This window comes from Drepanopeziza brunnea (assembly GCF_022702325.1).
Source record: "Drepanopeziza brunnea f. sp. 'multigermtubi' strain 214-2 chromosome Unknown ctg9, whole genome shotgun sequence".
Classification (NCBI taxonomy): Eukaryota; Fungi; Ascomycota; class Leotiomycetes; order Helotiales; family Drepanopezizaceae; genus Drepanopeziza; species Drepanopeziza brunnea.
The window spans coordinates 891,107-905,674 of NW_027094072.1; the positions used below are offsets into that span (position 1 = coordinate 891,107).

At 51.6% G+C, this 14,568-nt stretch overlaps 3 protein-coding genes across 3 annotated transcripts; 2 read left to right on the forward strand and 1 right to left on the reverse strand.

Moving 5' to 3' along the window:
- Positions 1–6,892: 6,892 nt before the first annotated feature.
- Positions 6,893–8,249, reverse strand: L3040_005668 (uncharacterized protein; the record flags this gene model as incomplete). The annotated part of the gene is made up of 5 exons (XM_007295739.1): positions 6,893–7,307; positions 7,397–7,412; positions 7,520–7,994; positions 8,047–8,092; positions 8,191–8,249. 5 exons carry the CDS (start codon positions 8,247–8,249, stop codon positions 6,893–6,895), a joined length of 1,011 nt encoding a protein of 336 aa, XP_007295801.1.
- Positions 8,250–9,507: 1,258 nt separating this feature from the next.
- Positions 9,508–10,300, forward strand: L3040_005669 (uncharacterized protein; the record flags this gene model as incomplete). Its single annotated transcript, XM_066154603.1, has 5 exons — positions 9,508–9,594; positions 9,702–9,747; positions 9,797–9,847; positions 9,910–10,074; positions 10,230–10,300. The coding sequence occupies 5 exons, from the start codon at positions 9,508–9,510 to the stop codon at positions 10,298–10,300; spliced, it is 420 nt and encodes a 139-aa protein (XP_066011455.1).
- A 161-nt stretch (positions 10,301–10,461) lies between these two features.
- On the forward strand, positions 10,462–12,416 carry L3040_005670 (uncharacterized protein; the record flags this gene model as incomplete). Its single annotated transcript, XM_007295738.1, has 3 exons — positions 10,462–10,636; positions 10,866–12,024; positions 12,077–12,416. 3 exons carry the CDS (start codon positions 10,462–10,464, stop codon positions 12,414–12,416), a joined length of 1,674 nt encoding a protein of 557 aa, XP_007295800.1.
- Between the last annotated feature and the right edge of the window lie 2,152 nt (positions 12,417–14,568).

Below are 14,568 nucleotides of genomic sequence, written 5' to 3' on the forward strand. Positions count from 1 at the left end.
TTTTCGATTCTTTTCGATAAAGAATCAAAATTTTTTTTTTTTTTTTACGATTTGCAACTTAAATTACTTGATAATAAAAAGAGCTATATTGATAAAAATTGAATGCATGAATCGGCGGAATCGAGCTCTTTAAAAGTATTAAATTTTTAATATCATAGCTTTATTCGTTATTAAGTTATTTCTAATACAAGTTGAAATAATTGAAGTGGGACACTTGCTTGACCTGGGACACTTGCTTGTCCTGACTGTGACCGAGAGCCCGCAGGTCACAAAGTCAGTGCACTGACTATTACGTCTCCGACTAAATATATATGGCATGCATGGCTGGGGAAACGGAGGAATGTGCCACAGTGCCACCAGCACATCCCAGCTCTCAAACTCACTAGCCACTTGCATCCAGAACTTCGAGACTAGAAACTTCGTGGATCGTGGGGTTGGAATTCAACCTGGAGTAAGGTAGGTAAAACTACGGACGGACCAGTTCCACACCCTCCTCGCACCCGGTTGGCGACGGTGATGCCATGCCACCTCACCCACCTCAACTCACCTACAGCGCATGCAGTGCAGTGCAGTGCAGTGCAGTGTCCATCGGTCACATTTTCAGACGATGGGATCAGAATCACTGCGACGCGAGAGGATGTGAGGCGAGATGGGGGTGCAGCAACCACAGCCAGCTCCAGGAGGCGGTGAGGGACCTCGCAGCCAGCAAGTAGGAAGCCCTACCGGTACTTCTCGTCTCCCTTTCTCCTTTCCCTACGATGCCTCTCGGTGATGTTATATTATGTGATATGCCAACATTGCGAGCCTTCCCTTCCCTGCTTTTTCTTTCTTCGCCCGGGCTGCGCTGGCATTCTGGCTCTGGCGGGCTCTCTTGCGGTCCGGCAAGGAAGACGCAGCTTCGGCATTGTTCTGCTTCTGCATGGCCGGAGAGATGGGCCAGCCCGTGTCTCGTCTGTCAGACGAGGTGAGGGTGAGGGTGGTCTGGCCTCCGGGGGAGATGGCCACGGATGGGATAGACGTATCTGAGGGCGCTTACGCGAGGCGTGGGGGTGTGGAGGTCAGTCCGGACTCAGCACTTGAGTTGTTGACTCTTGGTGTGTTCGGAGAGATACCGGTATCAGTCAATGTGAGATGGATAGAGAGTCCCCAAGTGACAGCTCAGCAGCTGGGGAGGAGCTAGGCCTCAGCTGGCCGCATATTGGCTGTTATTAGAATATCGGATCTCAGGTAGTTAGGTGACTTGGCTTCTCGAGCTTGCTATGTTCGGTATATATTCCGTAGATATTCCGTCCGGGAGTGGGTTGGATATATACCAAACGGAAACCCGGTTACTCAGAACACCACCGTCTGCGCATCTCGTTTGTCGTTGGGGCTTTGATCGGTGCACAACTCACTCCCAGCCCGACCCGGAAGGCTAGTTGCTACGCAACGTATCCCAAAGCTGGGACGAGCGGTCACCATCCGTCAGAGTCTCGCCGAACGAATACGATATACGATACGTACACGCCTCTACGCCGCCTCTAATATGATGATGCAAGCATCATGAGATGAGATTACCAAGTGCAACCTCAGACCGTTGGCGCCGATGTGAGAAGGCCCAACTAATCATTAAGCGAGGCGAGCAACTCGAAGGACTTGACGGAGAAGGAAGTTTGCCCTTTCCACATGGTCAGATTGCTGGAGAGTATATCAAGCCTCCTCTCCCAAGCCAGGTAGGCTCAATACAATTAATTCCCTGCGAAGTGATATTGGCCGTTCTGGACAAGTGGTTAGTTAGCCTCGGTACAGTACCGGTACTAGTACTACAGGACCTACTCTAGAAGGGCACCCATTCTTCTCTTCCTCCTCCACCTCCAGCCACAACAACATGGCATGATGATGATGTATGCACCCCAGCTTTTTCCCCGAGATGTTCCAGGCCCTGATTCACTTAGGTACTTACTGACCGTCCACGACATGATGGCTGTCTACCCCCCGCGTCAAAGCTTCGGTAAGCAGAGTCAGCGTCACCATCGAACGGATCGCGAAGACGCCTCGTGCCGTCGGTGCGGGAAGGCGTGTCACACCAGCGCTGCAGCCTTCGAGAGTGGCATTTTTGGCATTTTTGGCGTTTCTTTCTTTCGGATGGCGGATTCTCTTTGCTTCTAACAGGATCACCGATCTTCCTTCGTCTCTGCTGCACGGTTGCTCAGTATCCGTGACGCGTACGGCCATCGCTGGAAACAGGAAAAAAAAAAAAATTAAATTAAATTAAATTAAATAAACCCCCCCCCCAACGGGACTCGAGCTTGCTAATGTATAGATTCGGAGACCGGTATCACGAAACTCGAATCGATCTCGATCTGCATCGTTCATGTTCTCTTGATCTTGAACTTGAACTGCGGCCGACTGGTCGTCCTCTCAACGTCTATCACCAGACTCGGAATGATCCACGGCACATTCTCCGACGGGAGACAGGGACTTGCGGGTTGATCATCGCATTTTCCGGTTCCGTGATCCATCCCTCCCTCTGCCTCGGAGCAGTTTCTTCGCTCCCCTGATTCCTCCCGCTGGGCGCAGAGACTCACCACTCGTGGCCTGCCACCTCTCTCCGTGATGCGCGGGAGTCCCGTGGCCCTGTGTACTGTTCGTTACACTTGGGCTCTGAGCTGTTGTCAACCTGGACTTGCTGTTCTGCTGTTCCGGGTATGGTATGAGAGTCTTGGATAGAGTGCATCGAAAGGGAAGATGCTGTGTGAATGGTTCAGTCACGCTTGCAGCCTGGTCGGGCTTCTCTCTCTCTCTCTCTCGCTCTCTCTCTCTCTGTCCCTCTGTCCCTCTCTCTCTCTTTCTCTCTCCACTTACTCCACAACCGAACCCAGCAATCTCAGAGATTCAAAAGTACAAATAGACAAACTTTAGTCTCGTACAGGTACAGGTACAGGTACAGACCAGCATCAAAAGCGTGGACAGCGCTCATGATCCCATAAAAGACGAGTATCTCGGGGTGCAAAAAGCCATCAGTCATCCCTCGAACCTTACATTTCCAGATCCATTCTCTCTATTGCGAAGAGGCCCTGTCGCGCCATTACCATAAAGTATATCCAATCCTTTAGATAGATACACATTGATAACAGGCGGTTCCCCGACAGCATTGCTCGAGTACCGAGGTAAAGTCGACCCCTCCTGCTTTATCAGATGGAGATTCATAGTCTCGTTTTCAACTTCGAGCACCTCTCAGCTCAGCTTTTGCAACTCCATCCGGGATAGCGGTTTGTGTTGATCATTGACGATCTGGCCCAGCCAGTCTGCTACTGAGTGAGTCGGCGACGCACCAACTTCCCATTGCGTAGCTGCGTAGATGCGATCCTTGATTGTCCGGTAGTGGAGCGGGAGAGAGCATTCCTTTCCGGTATCCAGTACCGGTACTACCGGTACTCGGCCGAGGTTGGGGATCAGAATCAGGACCAAGAACAAGGCTTGGCTGGGCTTGGCTTGGGATGGGTGAAGAGCTTGAATGAATGAATAAGTGAACCAGCTCAATGAAATCCATGAGATTAATGAACTCGATGAACTCAATAAACTCCCAATTAAAGAGACTACGACTCGAGTAAGCCAAACCATTCAATCCCACCCATTCCGTTCATTCAGTTTCCAAACCTTGGGCAATTTGCCTGCCTTCCCCCCCCCCCACCACCCATAATTCGCCTAGCTGAATACCAACGTCTCCCCCTCCCCTCTCAGCAAGGACATTGATACTTGTAGGTATTCGTCCCAGCCCCCTCCACCCCCCCTTTCGCTCACATAGGTACCGGTACCTATATCCATCTACCGGTACACCAGTTCCCCGATCCCCACGCCCAAAGCGCCCTCCCCCACGATTCAAAGCAGGAGGCCCTCCCAAAGACACAGAACACAGCGCCCCTCCCTCGCTCAGACACCCACCAACCAGTCCTCTAGCGAAGAGTGGAGACCACGAAGACCAAGCAAGCAAAGCAAGCAGGCAGGCAAAGCAGATTCTCTCCCCAGCCGGCATCGCACATCTAGGTAGGTACGGTACACCCATCTCTACAGACAGGTCACAGGAGAAGGATAAGAAAGCCGAGCCGAGCCGAGCCCGCCGGCGATACAGCAAGCTTGGGTACGCCGACGTGGAAGAAGCCGTGGATATTTCCGTGCGTGCATCCACTCATTCGATAGCACCACTACGATAGGTAGGTAGGGACCTTTTGAGGAGCGTAAGGAAAGGGTCGCCACGGAGACGGGTGATTCGGCATCCACTTTTATCATCCTTTTCTGGCTTGGCTTGGCCTGGCTCGGCTCGGCTCGGCTTGGGCCTGTTTACGACGTATTTTTCGACTACCACCGGTATTGGATGGAAAAAGGAAAGATGGACCCCCCCCCCCCCTGAGAACGAGAGATGCGTAGGTAATCTAAACAAGAATCGTGGTTCTGAATTGCCTCTTGGCGTTGGTTTGGTTGTGATTTGCTGATCGTATCGACGAATAATTTTTTTTTTTTTTTTTTTTTTTTTTTTTCAAAAATAGAAAAAAGAAAGGATAATAAGAAGAGATTAAATTGAGCGGGGAATTTGTTTACTTTTCCAAGTTTCCAACTTTTCGACTTCCTATTTCACTTCTGATGCTTGCTTGAAGACTTGTAGTGCATCGTAGTAGTAGTAGTAGTAGTAGTAGTAGTAGTAGTAGTAGAAGGCATACAAGCGATGCTGCCCCCATATTCTCTTCTTGATCGTCTTCCGAATCTGGGAACTGTGGCTCTGATATACATATGCAAATACATTGACGTACATACATACACACATACATACACACATACATACATACATACACACACACACACTCATACATACATATCCACACATATTTGCATATAAACCCCATACACATTACGTAAATCATACCTCCAAAAACGAGCCCCAAGGCCCAACATCTCATCTCACCTCACTCCACTTCACATCATTGCCTTTCTTTTTTCGTCTTGTTTTTCCCCCCTTCCTTTCCCTTCATTTCCTTTCCAGCTGCTGCTGCTGCTGCTGCACGCCGCCACCGCTGCTGAAATACGATCGACTCCAAGAACCCCCCCCCCATCACGGTCCTGACCCTGCAGTCCAGGCCATGAATCAATCGAACGGCTCGACGAAGCCAGCCAGCCTACCGGCCCGCTTGCCAGACACGTAATCTTCCGTCCAGCGAACGGAACGAGGAAAGCCCGGAGGCAGGAATTCCTTGAATTCCTTGGACTCTGGGGAATCTGGACGCTCTGCTGCTACTGCTGCTGCTGCTGCTGCTGGTGGTTCTGGTGCAGAGAGAGAAGAAGAAGAAGAAGAAGAAGAAGAAGAAGATGATGGCATAAGTCTAGCAGCTACATAAGGTAGTAACGGATCGACCCCGGCTGAACCTCTGAAAGCTCGGCGGCAATACGCCGTAGCGGGAGAGGCTTTCTTTCCGTCGCCGTCCGCCTCTCCCTCAGCACGGAGCGGTTCCCCGCTCATCCCGTTCATGAGATGAGATGGGGATATCGATTAGCGACCTCGCTCGCTCGCTCGCTCGCTTAGCAGGGACAGAGCCATCTCGCTTAAGCAGCGAGACGGTTCCGGGAGGGGGGGTGGGGGGGGAGGAAGCCCGAACGAACGGCCTTGGAAACTTCCTTCTACCTAGTGGTGTAGGAGGAGCTAACCTACGTCGACCTATCTACAGTGTAAACAGAACCAGGTTTCGAATCCCGCGTCAAACCTCATTCTTTTCGACAATCCTCAAGGGAAAAACACCACCACCGCCACCACCTGCGACGATACACGCCAGATGCTGGCAAGGGAAATACTGTACATACATGACATACATACATACATCTTCACTACGGCCAGCAAGCCCAACCAACCCCTTAGCCTTACGTCTTCCCCAAAGAAAGCCCGCCATCCCTCCCCCTCTCTACACGCAGTACGCAGCAGTACCTACCTACCTATACCTATACCTATCTACTCCTCTTCCCTTCCCTTCCTCCCTCGAACCCCTAATAACCTAATCACAATCACAATTACAATTACAATCACAATCACATTCCCCCACACACAACGCTTCCCAGCTTCCCATAGCCAGCCAGCCAGCTATCCAGCCATCCCAATACCCAACAAGAGACCCAACCCAACCCAACCCAACCCAAACCCCAATGTCCTCCCTCTCTCCCTCCCCCTCTCTCTCTCTCACACACACACAAACTTTAGTGACTTACACATCACCATCGCCCTCGCCATCGTCATATCATACCACATCATATCACCGTAACCGCAATCACCATCGTCACATCCGAGCACCTCTTGCGTGAGAGAAAACGGGTTGTTTCCGAAGAAGAATCCGAAGAATCCGAAGAAGGGCAAGAGAAGGGTGTTTCCTGATCTAATCTATGGGAGGGGGAGGTGGGAGGGGGGAAGAGTAGGTGGGAAGAGTAGGTACCTACCTACCTCTAGGTATACGTAGAGTGTATACGTAGAGTGGTCTTCGTTCTTGGTACTAGTACCAAATAGTGTACGCTTTGACTGACGTGTGGATGGACGGAGGTCTGTTTGTTGTTACTTCTTGCGTACGGATGCATCATCAACTGAAGGAGGGGGGGTCGGCCAACCGAGGATGGAATGAGATGCGTGAGAAATCAGCTGTTTGTATTGTTTTGCTTGGTGGTGTCGTTCGGACTCTCCAGTGCGGATTTGCTGACTGAGCAACTTGCCTCGTTACTCCTGGAAGAATAGGTGTTCCTACCTAGGGATTCAAGGAGAAGGAATGTCTGCGCCTCTGTCGAGCTAGATATGCACATGACCAGAGAGAGTCAAATAACGACCGACGACAACGAGCGCAATTTCGACAACGCTTCAAGATCTCACCCCTCTCTCCCCTCACCTCTACAATTTCCCCTCCGGTGCCCTCCTCACCCGAAATCCCTCTCTTGGACAGTGCACCCTCACGCCCTCCACCTTTCCCCCCTCCGTCACCACCACGATCTCGTTCCCATTCAGCCCCACCAAGCGTCCCCGATCCCGCCCACTCCGCCCCGAGTCGACCGGCCACACCTCCACACGCTCCCCATGCCGCAACCCGCTCGGATCACCGTCCTCGACGCCGAGCTCGCGCTCGACGAGGGACGACTGCTGCATGATTTGCACAGCCTGGTCGCCGGTGACGGTCTTGGGCTTACCGGCCGTCGTGGCAGCAGAACGGGCGTGGGCGTCGAAACGCGAGATCCAGGCGAATGTCCTCGGAAACTGGGCGGGCGAGATGTAGGAGGTGGGGAGGGCGCCCGGGAGGGTCGTGAGCCAGCTAGGAAAGAGAGAAGTCAGTCCTGTAAGTAGGGGTGATTTATCTCTGTAGTGCAAGCCGTGTAGAACGGTTCGCCTAAGCGGACTTACTGGAAGGGCCAGACGGCTATGTGCTCTCATATGTTTAGTAATCCCGTCCATCTCATGCGATTCACATACTTCGTATCCAAAGAAAACTAGCTCAGTGGAGAAAGAGGAGGAGGGGAAACGTACCTTCGATATCCCCCAGACTCGGGCCCTTGGTCGCCAGAACCCAGTCCCTGCCATCACCCAGAAACGTGGTTTCGAGTAGCTCAAAAGCCCTCTTGATATCCACAAGCGCCTCCTTCCTCTCTTTCTCCCTACTCGTGGCATCCCAGCTCGTGCCCGAGAATTCCTCTCTGTCTTTCTTGAAACGCTCGTCCTTCATGATGGGCAAGTGGCTCGGGATCAGGGCGGCCGCTTTCGCAAACAGGCCGCCGATGACCCAGTTGGAGAGCAGCTTCTCCACGCCTCCCGAGGCGGGGGCAGATGGGAAAGGGGTTGGGAGGGGGGGGTGCGATGGCGAGGGGGGGTAGAGATTCTGCAGCTTGGAGAGGATGAGCCGCGTGTCGTTGTAGATGTCGAGCCCGATGGAGAGGATGGGGATGCGCCGGTAGAGGGTGCCGATCGCGGCAGTGTCTGGACGCGGCATTACGGGGGGTTGGAGCTGGGAGGCTGTTAGCAGCTGTGGTTGCCATGAGTCTTGAGTGATGATTTACGCATTGCGTGTAGGGTATTCTGCGGAGGTTGAGATACCAGACGATGCTGTTGGGGTTGGGTGTTAGATTCAGCCTTGAAAGCTTCACAGGTGTGTCGAGCTCATCAGAGCTTGACCGACCGGGGAAGCGGAGAAGGAGTGGTACCGTTTGGCGTATGGCGAAGCGTGATAGTGATACAAGAGTATGTCTTCGGATGGTGGCATTTTGAAGTTTAGGGGTCAGTATACTAGAGTAGATTGTATATAATACTGGAAATCGATATATGATAAGTTGAATGACGTTGTTTTGTTTTGAACCTCGTGAGGAAGGCTAAGCTCAAGCCGAGGTCGAGGCCAGCAGCACCCCTGCAAGCGCGGCAGATTCGCCTCCTCCAGGGCCGATAGCGATAGGTACCGGTATCTGAGTGAGTCTACCAAGCATGTGGTATGTATGCATGGAAGCTCGCTGTCTGTCTGTCCTGAGCCTTGCAGATGCAGGCAGGCTGCTTGATCATAGTTCATCTCATCTTCTTGGAGGTGTCTGTGGGACTGTTCCTTTTCAAAAGAGCCTTTTCTGCCTGAGGTTTAAGCTCGGTTGTTAGGATTCGGGATTCGGGATTCGGGACTGGGAGATATAGCCGGTGATGAGAACTGATACGAGCCAATCAAGCCCGAGAGAGAGAGAGAGAGAGAGAGAGAGAGAGAGAAGCGGACAATGAGTTGGAAGTGCGTCTCGAACAGTAGCCTAGTACCGGTACCGGTATAGCTAGCCAGAGTCCCCCGTCAGCTCGAGGCTTTGCGCTTCTGCTGTCGGTCCGGTAGAAGAAAACGTCTTGACTACCGGTACCGCACAAGTACTATACGGTAGGTACGGTCCCTCTCTGTACGGAGTACGGAGAAGCTAAGCGAGTCGGAGAGGGGAGCTAGGCGTTGAGATGTCTCAAGAGTCAGGAGTCAAGAGTCAATTCAGTCTGCAAGGGAAAGTCCGAACTGAACGAGCAGTACAGTAGGTAGAATTAATCGTTGGCTGTACAGAACAGTGATAGTAAGGTGGACTTCAAGGCAGGGAAAGGTCTGAATAGTAGAGAATGCATGCAGCGATAGATTCTATCCTTCGCTTTGACCATGACCGTGGCAGAGAGTCGGTTCGGTTCAATTCAGTTCGGTCCAGTTCGGTCCAGTTCGGTCCAGTTCAGTTCAGTTCAGTTCAGTATCTGGTCTGCGAAAGCAACAAAGCAAAGCCAAAAAGACAGCGAGAAGGGGGACCGAGTGGCGATAGACCAGACAGACCAGACAGACCAGACAGACCAAACAGACCAGGCCAGTTGAGGAATGGCGCCATACGTCTTACTCCGGCGAGTGGACCCCCTTACCAAGCACAGGGCGAGGCATTGATTGGCCAGAGGCGCCCCACCCTCCAATAGCCCAGGCTTTATTAAGCAGCGAGGTGCCCCCCCCCTCCCTCCACCCCCCCAAGTTGGCGATGACGCACCGATTTCATCACTCGCCCACACCTCGACGCTACGTGCGAACAAAGACCACGAACACCGCCAATTCGACTTTGATACGAGTGAGTACCGACCGGCACCGACTTGATTTGACTTGACTTGACTTGCATTAAGTTAAGTTGAGTTGAGTTGACTAGACTAGACTAGACTTGACATTTGAGCTGCATAGTCTCAAGTCGCTCAACGCAAATCTTCGTCTGTCGATAGTCTCAATAGTCAGTCAGTCCACCTTACCACTGATAATATAGTAATAGAAAAGGACAGATAGACAGACAGACAGACACACAGACAGACAGACAGTGTGCAGTGGCAGAAGTGGGAGGAGAAGAAAAGGACGACAAAGTGAATTGCCCTTCTTGTGTACTTGACCAAGGCAGTGAGTGAGTGCAGCGCAGACCGCATAATTATACTTCACATCCGGGATACGTCACCCTCGCCCTACCACAACCATCTCGCCCTCGTCCTCGACCTCGCCCTCGACCTCGCCCTCGACCTCGACCTCGACCAACCGAGCAAAGCCGGAAGCCAAGTTTGCCATAGTGGTATGTGCATTTCGTTATTGTTGTCATTGTCGTTGTCGTCGTCGCTGTTGCTGTCCTTGTCGCTGTGGTTGTCGCTGTTATTTTTGTTGTCCATTGAAATTCGTCATCTTGGAGACGTCGTGTCCCTCCAGCGGGAATTAACATCAATCAATCAGTGGCTTCCCATTTCCCCCATCCCACCTGCGTCATACTCCAAGGCCTCCAACGTCATTGTCCTCGACTCTGAAAAGCTTCACCTCTGTCCAAGTCCAAGTCCAGGTCCAGATCCAGGTCCAGGTCCAGGTCCAAGACCGAGTCCAGGTTCAGGTACCGGAAATCGTCATCGTCGTACCATCCCATCCTATCCCATCCCACACTACGCTGGAAAAAAAAAAAAAAAACTCAATTATGTCTCTTATCCCTCCGAAGGAAGCCACCACAACGGCGACGGCAAAGGCGACCACGACGCCCACCGCGATCGCGACTACCACCACCACCACCACCACCGCCGCCACCACGACGCCGAAGGTGAAGGCCTTGTCGCCGCCAACTCAGTCTAGTACTGATGCGCCTAATATCGCTGGTAAGTCAGTCCAGTCACACAATAATCAGACCCCATCACCGACATTTCCCTTTACTTCATTCCACTTCAACTTCAACTCATTGCCCGATCATCCCATATGCTGTGCGCCGACGATCTTGAGCCCCCCGTCGGTGCCGCCGCTTCATCCTATCGCGTGGGGTCACGGAGAAGATGATGGGGAATTTTCTTGAATCTTGTATTAATGGAGCTAATTACATCTCCTTCCCAGTGTCGGAGCCTCAACAAGATGCATCAGTAAAAGTCGACACCATCACTACCACCAATGCCGAAACCCTCCCTCCGCCACGGACTACTGCTGGCATCAGCGACTACTTCTCAGGAAATCATGGCCTGGCAACCGAGACAAACCCATTCGAGTATTCATTTGCAGGCGGCGGATCATTAGCGAACGGCGGACAAGTGCAGACACCTGGAGGAACGAAGCTTCCATCCATCAATGCCCTCACATCTCCGGGTGTCTCTTTCTGGCCCATCATTACAGGCATGCGTTCTGGTCCTCTAAGCCCTGCTATGCTTGGAGGTCCGCCTAAAGACGATTACTTTGGCTCTGGGCACCATCTCCGAGGCAGCTTCCCAGGTGTCACCCCGAATGAATCAAGCTTGCGATCGGGCTTGACGCCCGGTGGACCTGGCTTTACACCCGGTGGTACAGGAACCATGTTCCCCCAATCGAGTCCAGGTTTCGCCGACATGGTCCCTACAACTCCAGGTGGACTGGATTTCGGGCGCGCTGCTATCAACGCGCGCAACAAGATCGGCGAAATGCCCAACATCACATCCCAACCACAAGACCCCATGCACGATTTGGATAGCAAGCCTAGACAGCCACCAACACAACTTCAAAGAAGTTACGAGGAGTCAAACGCGACCGACGCTGCCAACGGGCTCTTCCTACTTGCGAACGCGAACCACGACCCTTCGCAGACGAATCATTACACCGTCGCTCCGCAGACCGTCTTACAAGGCATCGCTCAATCCATGCCACAAATGGGCCACTCCCGAGATTCTAGCCACACCGCACACCAACGAAATGGTGGATCTAACAACAACCAACCCGGCCGTCGAAACAGTGATATGAGTGGCATCTCGGAAGAAGAACAATCAAGTAGACCCACTACCCGAGGTAAGGGTAAGAGACCTGCTACCCAGGAAAACCAGCCCAACGGCAATGGTCGACGCAAAGCTACCGACCAAACTCCTGCGAAGGCGCCTGCCGGTAAGAAGTCCAAGGGTAACAACGGCAATGTCGTGAACATGGATGAGCCGATATCAGATGAAGAGCCCGATATTACCAAGGACGAGTACCACGCCAACGGCAAGAAGATGACCGATGATGAGAAGCGGAAGAATTTCCTCGAACGTAACCGGTATGCAACATGAGTCTCATACTCTTTCAATCCCAGGGCTAACCTTCCGCAGGGTTGCTGCTCTCAAGTGCAGACAACGCAAGAAGCAATGGCTCCAAAACCTTCAAACAAAGGTAGAGATGTACAGCATGGAGAACGACAGTCTCAACACCACGATCACGGCATTGCGGGACGAGCTTGTCAACATAAAAACTCTTCTTCTAGCTCACAAGGATTGCCCCGTCTCTCACTCGCAAGGCCTGAGCAATGGTGGCATGCAGCAACTTATGGAAGGCGGTTACGCCAATCCTCATATGAATCCATATGGTATGGCAATGGGCCAACATCCCCAAATGATGGCCAACCAAGCATTTCAACAACAACAACAGCAACAGCAAAGGCGAGAATCGTGATACACGTCTGGCTGTACTATGAGACGCGTGACGTGATTGAAAGGAACAGACCCGCAGAAAAATGTGTTCATGAGGAAGGAGTTCGAGTCACGAAACTTATCATGAACAATATCTAGCCCGAAAATATTTGGCCCGGATCCCTAATTATGCATTGCCGGTATTGCGGAGTACGTACCTTGGCGTTCTGGAAAATGCTACCCTACTTCTGGGGTGGCACTGCTCTTCACATTGCTGTAAAACAGTCCTTCTTTCTCGATTTGCTTCCCTTTTCTTTGGCTGGTCTTTCCGCGTCGTTCTTTCTGCCGCTCACTATTTCGGCACGCTGGCTTTTTTTTCTCACCCTTAACTCTGTACATATGATTCAGGGCACCCGTTACTCGCATGCGGTCCTTGTTCTCGGACTGATCTGGCGCTTGGGGGCTGGGTGGTTGGGTGGTTGAATTGACTGAATTGGTTGGTCTCGGGCTCTTTGCTGAGATATTCTCTGGCGTTGTGGTGTTGCACTGTGGTGGGTTGGCTCGCGGGGGGGTGTTAGATGGCTGCGCTGCGCTTCTGTGCTGGGCAAGGTGCATCGGACGTGTTGAAAACGAATGAGTACTGCACTGCATCGAGCCACCATGGAAAACGGTGAATACCAAAGGAAAATTCAAACTTATACTCGCTTCGCTATCTATTTTTTTGTATTGGTCGCTGCCCCTCTGATAAAATGTTCAAGCTCGTGATTGATTTATTAGACTCGATGCCCCTCCGTCCAAGCAAGCAAGCAAGCAACATCCGCCTTCCAAACTACCCGAAAGATGCCGCAGCTGTCCTTTTTAGTACAATTTGTTCCCATGAGTGGCAAGCAGTAGCTAGCTATTAACAATTCATTGGTCAAATTTCCCCGCCCGCTGGAGGGATCTTGGACTCGATCCCGATCTCGATATTACCTATGGGTTTTAGTTGGTTAGTTTCCCTGAGACCGACGGACAGACAGACAGACAAGACCTATGTACCTATTAGCAAGCAGTCTTCATTCCGCGGTGGTTGGTCGCTCGCCTAGAAAGAAACTTCTTGATCAAAAACTTTGGTAGGTAGGTAGGTAGGTAGGTACTTCCGGGAGAGGGAGACATCATCGGGTAGGTACTGCGGAATAGACGCGGGTGTGTGGATGGTTGCATTTGCCTTTAGGTCTATGGAGAGATTGAGAATGAAAGATATCGGTTGCACGGCAGGCTCTATTCGTTGGTTCGCTGACATCGAATCGTAGGATGAGGTATGCGAAATGGCTGAGAGAGTGGCAGTGTTTGTACTGGTGGGTGTTTTCAGAGGTGTCTTCAGCCTTCTTGAGACCTAGCCTTGACTGGAAGGGTTCACGAATCTGGGAAGGCACAGTTCGGTTCTGGTAGTGCCAGGCTGCTCTAAACTCTAGCCTCTGGAGGTTTGGAATGAGATTGATTCGGGTGAAGCAAACCAGGAGTAGTTTTTTATTTCTCCAAGAAATCTTGAGCTGTCCACACTTTTTCTGCACCAAAAGGTAGCAGCATCTCTGGCGACTTCTGTAGCTGAGGAAGTCGAGAAAGGAGGATAGGTGATGGCTGACATGCGAAAGAAAGCTCTTGAAAGCAGACGAAATGCTGACGGGGTATCATGAGCTTGAATCGCAGAAACATCCCATGCTCTGAATGGGGAGAAGGGAAGAGGGCAAGTCAAGTCCCATGATGTCCCTCTTTATATAAATCAAAACAAATGTTGTCTGGTTACACGTAATACTGGGAGTTGACCTCACAACTTTTGGGGGCCTCAGTTTGCCCTAACCAAACTGTGTTAGGATTGCATACTGGACATCACAGGGAGGACTGATCACCAACTCTTTGCAGATCCCAGTCACCAAAACACAAGTTGTAATTCTGAGTAGATGACCATAGCAAACATTACCCGATTCGATGCTGCAGGCTCGCTTGCATACGTTTTGTTGAAATAAGAGGCGATCTTGACAAGAAGTGTAGTTGTCAAAGCCAGATAAAAGCGCCCGTAAGATACATAAGATAATTCACGTAGCTGGATAAAACCAAGATAAACATTGATACTGTATATCACGGTGTAGAGGATCGACTCGACTAGCCCTGAAGTCGTGTGGTTGATTTGCTCTTGCCTTCTCCCACTTCCGTCT